Source organism: Phocoena sinus, chromosome 9, assembly GCF_008692025.1.
Source record: "Phocoena sinus isolate mPhoSin1 chromosome 9, mPhoSin1.pri, whole genome shotgun sequence".
NCBI lineage: Eukaryota > Metazoa > Chordata > Mammalia > Artiodactyla > Phocoenidae > Phocoena > Phocoena sinus.
In genome coordinates, this window is record NC_045771.1 from 52,667,476 (window position 1) to 52,677,751 (window position 10,276).

The 10,276-nt window shown below is 39.0% G+C and overlaps 1 protein-coding gene across 3 annotated transcripts in view; it reads left to right on the forward strand.

The window, feature by feature from the left end:
• The window catches only part of ADAM22 (ADAM metallopeptidase domain 22), a 238,855-nt gene extending 230,830 nt beyond the window's left edge, over window positions 1–8,025 (forward strand). For all 3 annotated transcript variants that reach the window (XM_032643825.1, XM_032643826.1, XM_032643824.1), the window contains 2 exons: window positions 659–782; window positions 5,546–8,025. In XM_032643825.1, the coding sequence (XP_032499716.1) occupies window positions 659–782; window positions 5,546–5,566 (145 nt within the window). In that variant the 3' untranslated portion in view covers window positions 5,567–8,025. The remainder of the gene's footprint in view (window positions 1–658; window positions 783–5,545) is intronic.
• Window positions 8,026–10,276: the final 2,251 nt, after the last annotated feature.

Consider the following 10,276-nt stretch of genomic DNA (forward strand, 5'->3'; position numbering starts at 1 on the left):
AAATGATGATTGTAGGGACTAATCAGACCATTTTTGTATGTTCTCATCAGATTCTTTGTTTGGCTGGAACTCTGCACTCCTTACCGCTTGCATGTTTACTAATGTGTTATTAAAACCCTCGTATTTGCCTTTGTTCTTTCACAACTAACACACTGGCCTCTGAATGCATGAGTTTTGTGTAAACTGGTGTGTGACTTAGTAACTAATAAATGTATCAGTTGTGCTTTCAGATCTTAAAACTATAATTGGAATTACTGGACTAAAAACATTTTTTACATTAAGTGATAAAAATAAGGTAGACTATTAATATATCGTACACTTAATTTACCACTATGAGCTCTTAGAGTATTTTTTGATCCCTTCTTCATTTCAGCTTTTTAAAAATCTATTCTATAAAAAACCTCATTAGTGGCTTTCTAGCTGAAAAGTATTCTGTGTACTAATATTTAAACAATCCATTGCAGTTTTGAAGTTAGGAAGATAAAATTCTAGCATTCTAGTGTTGTGAATGACAGAGTATGTCCCAGTAGTTAAACCTTTGCAGTAGTGGCCTATGAAAGTAGAAATCAGAGGGTTCTTTCTGAACCCATTTTTCAGATATTTGAAAAGATATTAGGCAATCACATAATATGTATTTCATGTGTTCTCAACGTCTCAGGACTTTATCTCCTGCCAAGTCTCCTTCTTCGTCAACTGGGTCTATTGCCTCCAGCAGAAAATACCCTTATCCAATGCCTCCCCTTCCCGATGAGGAGAAGAAAGTGAACCGACAAAGTGCCAGGGTATGTGGGAACTTCTTCCATATGCTAACATCCTCAGTCATGATTGTTTATCTGTGAGTTGATGTTTTAAAAGAGAGAGCCATTTTTCCTTTTTTTGTTCATAAGAACATGAGAAGAATTGAGTTTGGAAAATAGTAGATTCTTGGGGCTTTTTGGGCCCAGATTTGTATTGGCAAATTTGTTTAATTATTGATGAATTCTAGAGATATTTGGCTTATATTAACTATTCACTGCTATATATTTACATCTTTTATTCATTGCAGCTAATATATTACAACCTGGAAGAGACAAAACAGAGAGTGTATTTTGCTTTATCAGTTTTTACATATACCTTGAAATGCCAGAGATTAAGTAAACCAGCCTCATTTCCATGCCCAGTTTGCTAACTCAGGCCTTTTGTTGGCTAATAAGACCCAGTAGGATTTAAAAAATAGGAACCCATGACAGAAAGTCAGATCAGTGTCTTGGGGATGGGGGTGGAATTTGGATAACTGTACAAGGAAAGGAACCTTGAAAATCTGTAATATTAAGAGTATGGCGGGGGCTTCCCTGGTGGCGCAGTGGTTGAGAGTACGCCTGCCGATTCAGGGGATGCGGGTTCGTGCCCCAGTCCGGATAGGCCCGTTAGCCATGGCCGCTGGGCCTGCGTGTCCGGAGCCTGTGCTCCGCAACGGGAGAGGCCACATCAGTGAGAGGCCCGCCTACCGCAAAAAAAACCCACAAAAAACAAAACAAAAAAAGAGTATGGCCAAGGGTATGGTGAAATTTAGCAACCTTTTATTTAAAAAAAACATTAAAAACATATTTGGAATTTACTATTTTTATAAAACTGATTCATCAGAAGTTTCATGTAAATACTAAGTCCTCCTTTACATTTAAATTATGATTTTATTTAGTCTCACATCATTCCCAGAACACATCCATTATGTGAAATTTGAGATACAGTCGAGTTTAGAGAGGCAGACCAACCCTCAGAAACTTACGTGAAAGATATAACTAAAGAATATTACCTTTATTGGTGTCCAGGCTCTGTTGTGGTCAGTTACACTATAATTTTGATCTTCTCAGAAACAATGTTGCAAAAAAATAAAGCTTTAAAAGCCTGGACAGATTTATCTGCTAGTGAGTCCTTGGTTCCTAGGCTTTTTGGTTTTGAAAGATATTTCAGAGCCTCTTAGACCATGAACTTACATTATGGGGTCCAAGGTAAACATGGATCATTCAATTTTTAACTTGATCAATTCAGAGTCAGTAAGAAAACATGTGCTGGTTAGATCACTATAATCGAAAAGACTTTAAAAACAATCGGTGGTATTTTATTAACCATACAAAAAATTACCTTCATATATTAATATGGGCAATGGTAAAAGATGGAAAGGAAGACGATAACTCAGATTCCCAGCACTCAGCTTTTGGCCTTAAAAAAAAAAAAGACTTGTGAGTAGGCATCCACTTGTTTGTGATATAAGTATGTGGTAATAAAACTTTAGGCTGATGTCATTCCTTCCCTCCCCAGGGAATTGCTGAAGTAGAACACCTCACATTTTCTCCCTGATAAATTGTCTACATTGCTGTTTTGTTCTATCTAACTGGGGACATTCTTTTAACTGTTGTCATGCCAGGGTGCAGGTTTTTGGAGATGTTCCCACATGAGAGCCCATGAAAATGACATCCTCCAGAAGAAATGGCTGGCCCTTGACCTTTTCTCTAGGCTGACTGGGGCAGCTGTGAAGACTGTAGCCTTGGGGACAGTTGTGTGAAAGGTCTGCTTGGTTCTTGGTTCCCATGAGCAAGTAGCAGAATCCCATAGAATAGGCAGCCCCTGTCTCTGGGCTGTCTTTGTGGGCTGTGGACAATCTAACGAGCAGATCTTTCTATCAGCAAGCCTTCTGTTACAGCTATCCAGACACGGCCAAGGTCATGCCTATTCTTAAAAGCGATGGCTTGGCAATTCTTGGTTCCTTTTTCCTCACTGGGATAATCGTCACCTTCAGGTTTTCCCAGTGTCATTTCTTTGTTCCTCTCTTCTTTCTGCGAGCTGTCATTTATTATTTAATCTTCGTAACCATTTGTGAAGAAACTGGGCTCACTGAAGGTGAAGTCTGGACTCTTAACTACTCTGTATCATCATCTGAGCGTCAATCCAGATCTTCTTTCCCTCAGACGCCCTGCACACCTCCTGCTTAACCACTCATTTTCACTTGTCTCCACCAACAGGTGTCATCCACACACAAAGATCCTCACAGTTGAGAGATCTGGTGTCTTTTTTTAATGAAAAGGACATATAAAGCGGACCTAAAGTAGGTAACAGAATATTTCCATGAAGAGTCAAGAGAACATATTAAGAGAATCTGTAGAGAAACATCCACTTAGTCACTTAGCTATTCCTCCTTTTTTTATCCTCAGAAACTCATTGGGTATCATACTATGACTGGCCCCAGATTTCCAGTAAAAATGGGATTTGGTTGGAAATTGGATGCAACCTATGTTACACTAATCTTAGTCTTTCTTTGTTCATGTTCATAATAATTATACCCACATCGTATTGCCTGGAAACGTATTTTATCAGCTTGATCTTTTTACTTTTATTTTAATTGGCCTTCCTTCTCTGGTGAACTGAATTGCACTTATATTTGATCATGCCAAACTTGTATTCAGTCCATTAAGGCAATTACTGAATATTTTAGAAATTAGATATCAATGGGGCTGGTAAAAAGAAATGGTGGCAGAGGCCAGGAGAGGGAAGAGGTGAGGGAATTACGAAATTGACATCCTGCCCTGGATACATCTTTCTACTCTGATATGTCCACTCCTGAGAGAGGACAATTGTTTAGCAGATAGTGATGGACTTGGAGAGTGTATAGCCTGACCACAGGCCCAGAGCAATGATTTTTAATTGGGCGGTGGTGGTATTAATGGACTCACACTTTCCTAAGGTCAGTAGTTCTCAGCATTGACTGTACTGAATTGTCTGAAGGACTTTTAAAATATACTGATGCCTGAGTCCCACCCAGAGAGATTTTGATTTAGTTGGTCTGGTGTGCTGTCTAGGCAGTGGGATTTTTAAAACATCCCCAGATCATTGAAATATACAGCTGGGTTGAGAACTACTGTTCTAGATGGCTGTATCAGAATCCTGGGGAAAATAAGGGTATGTGTAGTTTTAAAAAAATAATATTTTAAGTTATTTCATTTGAGACACAATATTTAATTTATTCAAAATTTCAAGTAGTATTGGGTGGGCCAAAAAGTTCGTTTGGTTTTTTCCGTAAGATGGCTCTAGTAGCACTTAGTTGTCTTTAACTGGACTCGAAACAATTTTGTTGGATTGAATTGTGACAGCTGTCATGTCAGCGTGCATTAAAAAAAAAAAACTTATCAAAATTGGTGAATTTTCGTGTAGCCATTTTAATTTTTAAGATGGAAGAGAAAAGCAACATTTCAGCATATTATGCTTTATTATTTCAAGAAAGGTAAAAATGCAACTGAAAAGCAAAAAAAAGATTTGTGCAGTGTATGGAGAAGGTGCTGTGACTGATCGAACGTGTCAAAAGTGGTTTGTGAAGTTTTGTGCTGGAGATTTCTCACTGGATGATGCTCCACAGTCGGGCAGACCAGTTGAAGTTGATAGCGATCAAATCGAGATATTAATTGAGAACGATCAACGTTATACCACGTGGGAGATAGCCAGCATACTCAAAATATCCAAATCAAGCATTGAAAATCATTTGCACCAGCTTGGTTATTTGAATCGCTTTGACGTTTGGGTTCCCCATAAGCAAAAAAAAACCCTTCTTGACCATATTTCCACATGCAATTCTCTACTGAAACGTAATGAAAATGTTCCCTTTTTAAAACAAATTGTGACAGGCGATGAAAAGTGTATACTGTACAATAACGTGGAACGGAAGAAAGTGTGGGGCAAGCAAAATGAACCACCACCAACCACACCAAAGGCAGGTCTTCATCCAAAGAAATGTGATGTTGCATATACGGTGGGATTGGAAGGGAGTCCTCTATTATGAGCCCCTTCCAGAAAAACTAAATGATTAATTCCCACAAGTACTGCATACAGTTAAACCAACTGAAAGCAGCACTCAACAAAAAGCATCCGGAATTATTCAACAGAAAACGCATAATCTTCCAGCAGGATAACGCAAGACCGCATGCTTCTTTGATGACCAGGCGAAAACTGTTACAGCTTGGCTGGGGAGTTCTGATTCATCTGCTGTATTCACCAGACATTGCACCTTCGGATTTCCATTTATTTCGGTCTTGACAAAATTCTCTTAATGTAAAAAAATTCAGTTCCCTGGAAGACTGTAAAAGGCACCTGGAACAGTTCTTTGCTCAAAAAGATAAAAAGTTTTGGGAAGATGGAATTATGAAGTTGCCTGAAAAATGGCAGAAGGTAGTGGAACAAAAGGGTGAATATGTTGTTCAATAAAGTTTTTGGTGAAAATGAAAAACGTGTCTTTTATTTTTACTTTAAAACCGAAGGAACTTTTTGGCCAGCCCAATATTAAATGAGGATGTGAGGGTTTTGTGTATTGAAAGGTGGCCGTTGTTAAAAACGTTGAGACTCAGGTTTAGAGGAAAAAGAGAACTAAAAATTAGAGTGTTTATTTTATCCATTATGAGACTTCGCATCCACAATCACATAAGTATAGATGAAATTACTGAATCTTTTTCATCTTTGTAGCTCAGAATATGTCTGTTTCCTGCTTTCGCAGTGTGAAATTTTGCTTTTCTCTGTTGTGCAGCTATGGGAGACATCCATTTAAGATCAGCTGTTTACATGTGATACATCGAAACTGTTTACTTCAACTTTTATAGAAACTCAGCCTCACTGAATCACTGCAAATCTATCTGCTCTTCAAACAACTCGAAAACATCTCTGAATGCCACAGAGGAGAGGAAGCCGAGACTCACATCTGGATACCATTTTCTTTTTGTCATTGGCTTCAGATTTAATTGAACCATGAAAAGAACTACTGAAATGTTACACTATAACATGGAACAACTAAGGTACTGGTATGTTAATGGATAATCCGCATGACAGATATATGTAGAAATATCACTGAAATTAACTCACATGACCCAAATGTAGCAAGTTTCCTAAGGGACAATAATGGATTCAGAACTTGACATTCTGAAGCACATCCTCATTGTAGACAGTAATGCTATGTGCATGAGGCTTCTGTTTATTGTTTTCCACATTTAAGGAAACAACATCCCATAATAGAAACTAGCATGCTGGGCTAAGGCATATAGGATTTCTTCTGCAGGACTTTAAAGCTTGAGAGGCCAATATCCCATATGCTAACTGTAAACGTGTATTTTTCCTTTTTTTTCTTTTTTTTTTACTTTTCATATTTATATCAGCATACAAGGACAATTGTACATATGTAAACATTTTTAAAATTTAAAAAAAGCAGCTGTTAACACACAAGTGTATTTTGCCAGATGCCTAAAAACAATCAGTCACAATCACGTCATCATCCATCAAATGGTCTTTAAAGATTATGACCGGATGATGTTGTAAATATAGTGGTCAGGGCTGTATGTGTGTCTCCCCATAACTGGTATTTGTCCAAACCATGTGCTATCCCTTTAAAGTGTGCACAGTCTAGAGGCAGTTTTATTGAGTAATTAATTGAACAAGAGAACAAAATGTCTGACAGAACTTAGGGCCTCCACAGCTTGCTTACTGCCTCAAGGCGCTCTGCTAGCAGCTGGCCGCTCCCTGGGAATCCTCCAGCCTGTCCATCTTCCTTCTGGGGGCTATAGCGCCTGCCTCAGTGGCTATCCTTTTTCGGTGCCAGAGCACATCTGCTAGTCTCACCTGGGGGGGCCTGTGAGTCCCACAGCAGTGTGTCCTGCTGAGTTAAACAAATGCACCAAAGACACAGGAGGCCACAGCTGCTGATGCATTGGTAGCTTCCAACTTGCCAATACTCTAACCCTTTGTGGCCTAAACTTTTGTTCTTTAACAAAGCTTTTTAGCCACCCTTATCTGTGACATGAATGACGTGTTTTAATGAAAACAACTTTCACACTGTTTATTGAGGGTATTTATCATCAGTGGGATGTGAGTCCCAGCAGGTCATTCTGCACTGATTTGTAAGTAAGATATGGAAGGTTCTACCAGCTGGGCTGGGAAGCCTCAACAGGTCGCAGAGGGTTCAAAGAAACCTAAAACTCCAAGGGTGCAGCAACTGTGAAGTTATCCAAACAGCCGGCAAGGGGTAGAATCTGATGTTCTGAACTCTCTACGTTTTTAATCCATAGAAAAGTGAGAAATCTATGTTAAATCCCCTTCTTTAAAACCAAAGTTCGATAGCTGTCATCATGTAGCTCTGCCATTCTTAAAGAAAACTTCTCTTGGGAGGCGACCCTAAGTGAGCTCAGAAATTAATGGGATCAATCAGATGCTTTGATGTAAAGAGTACTTCTGAATTTTCTAATTTTCTCTCCTTCTTCTTGAGAGGAATGGAATCTGCAGACAAGATTTCAGAAATATCCTCTAAATTTGATCTCTGCCAGTAGTGTCCGAGAACAAAACCCATTTCATCTCCGTGTATAATCATCTTGGAGGCCCAAACTAAAGGGCCCGTTAGAAGGCAGTGTTTTCTCCTCTATGTGTCTATGTCTTCCGTAACGGACCTCTCTTCTGAAAGTCTTTGAAAACATTTGAAAAGCAGTTTAATTATCCAAAATGATAAAGTATAAACAGCAGTTTTCATGACAGGAAGGGATGTGATTGTCGAGACTATGATAAAATGATCCATCAGTCTCAAGTTGGGTGATGTTGCCATGTAGCCCAAGCCAAGGACAGGAAGGCAGACAGATTTAAAGATGTAGCAAATAAAGTGGCTTTTGACCAAGATCACTTTAATGTGCACTGAATGTTTTCTGATATTGAGTGTATAAAAGGCTAATGTTAGAAGGTTTATTTTGACTATAAAAGAGTTATAGATTTGAATGTAAGATACCTTATGTAAATATGCTTCCTAGTTAATGGTTACACATCCCTCATTTGAAAGAATCCACGAATGATTAGCTATGTAGTCAATGGATCCCTTCACCCTTCTGTCTTTGCTTACCTTCTGAATTATTTTTACATGAAGATTATTATTTCAAGTGAAAAATCATTATTTGTGCCTTTTGGGAGACATGGTTGCTCTAGAGGTATACAGTTTATAGTCATCCTCCTCGATAATAAACTTCACATAGAACTGAATGCAAAGTGTTTTATTTGCAGAGAGACTATGATTTGTGGCCTCTCCCGTTGCGGAGCTCAGGCTCCGGATGCGCAGGCTCAGTGGCCATGGCTCATGGGCCCAGCCGCTCCGCGGCATGTGGGATCTTCCCGGTCCGGGGCACGAACCCGTGTCCTCTGCATCGGCAGGCGGACTCTCAAACACTGCGCCACCAGGGAAGCCCCAAGAGACTATGATTTTATAGTACCTTTGATGTTCTATTCTAGGTATCTACTCTATCTAGGAATGTGTAAACATTCTTACAGCCATTTGCCGCATTCTTTGACAAGTTTATAATTTCAGTGGCTAGTTGTGAGAAGTACCTATATGTGAACTCATGGTTGGTGTTCTAGATGTATTAAATCTAAATATCTATGACTTTTCATCCACTGAAGCAGGGAGAATGGACCCATGGCACTAAACGCAAGCACAGCATTATTATTATTATTAATTTTTTTTGAGTATCTATTTTGGAGAGCAACTTAGAGGCCACATAGCAGTTTGTATCATGAAACTAATATTTATAGCCCCCAGTCAACTATAGGACTGTTATACTAAGCAGAGAAGAGCAGCTTTTTGGCCTTTGTGTTCCATTGTATGCCTTTTTTCTCTCTTTCTGAAGTTTTGTGCGTAGGTTAGACTTCAGATTGACAACTCTGCAGCCTGAGATGTTCCATTTATCCATATTTGTTACAGTATAGTAAACCCTGATTTAAAGCAACACATATCTCTCCCCTAAGAGTGTCAACAAAGGAGGTGTGGGAAACATGGAGCTATAAAGGAGCTGACTGGTCAGATTAACTGGTTTCTGTGTCCAGCCCCTCATTCTTTAGACAGGAAGTGGCCCCCTCCTCTGGGGTCTCCCAGCTAGAAAGTGGCCCCCAGGCCACATGCAATCGGTGGAAAGGAATAAACTCCTCAAACAGTGCAGCATCAGGAGGCCTTTCAATTTGTGGTTGCTGTATTTTTTTAAAGATTCCCAGTGCTTTTCCTTAAAATAAAATGTTGACTAATAAAGTAAATGCCAAAGCTATTTTCCAGGTTGATATATAGGTGCTTTATTAAATGATACTACAGTTTCACTCCCCTGCCCACCTCCACCCGCCTTGCTTTTAAAATGGCTTTTAAAATTGTGTTACTGCGTAAAGTCAATCCAGCATAGATTTCTGAACATAAGATTGATAGGGTTTCTAAAAGAAGTTGCTGAAAAGATAAAATCAGGTATTCTGTGCACTTCCACAGAAGGACTATTTATGTTTGAATTCCCAAACAGTCTTAACATTTCTCTATTTTTTCTGTTGATCCCCTTGCAGATTTGCATAATTTAATCCCCTCTATTGTCTCAGATCTTTTTGTGTCTGCTTTACCTTTTACCTTCTTAGGTTTTCTTTAATTTTTATAGTTACCTATGGGCTAGAGGAAATATGGTATTTCTGTTCACTTTCAGTGTTTCAAAATTGTTCATTTATTAATCTCATCCATTCTTCATTTCCCGCTGTCATGTAGTTCTATTTTAACATATATATTTAGTGCTTTAAATATTTCCTTGTGTTATTCGACATGATAATAAATCCTTACGTAAAGAGAAGACTATTTTATTTTACTTTATTCTACTTAAAAAGGGAATATACTGGAACTTACCGAGTAGCTTGCCGAGTGTATGGGAAGGGGAGCTGAATAAAGGCAGTGAGGGAAGGAAAGGGAAGCAGGCCTGCTGCCTCCGCAGCCTGATAGAACACCGCCCCCTGCTACCAGGACGCCCCCTATGGGCAGCATTTTTTTTTTTTTTTTTTTTGGCCAAGCCGCATGTGGGATCTTAAATTCCCCCACGAGAGATCAAACCTGTTCCCCCTGCAGTGGAAGCGCAGCGTCTTAATCACTGGACCGCCAGGGAAGTCCCTGGGCAGCATATTTTAAGTACAATCGTACCAGTTGGTAAGTAGACATGAATTTTACATGAAACGTTCTGACTCCCATTTGTAGCATAATGTCTACTTTTTTATGCTTCTAATTATTTTTTTCTATCCTGTCTATGTTTCCTCTAAAACTGACACTCAAATACTTCTTTTCTTAAATTGAGTCAAGATGAATTTCTCATTCTATTAGCTTAAAATATATACGAAGCAAACATAGGGCTTAATTGGAGGCTCAAACTTTGAATTTTTCTCCTCTGAGATATTTTCTGAAGGGCTAAGACTTCTGATTTCGGAGGCAGCAACTTTCCTCCAGCCT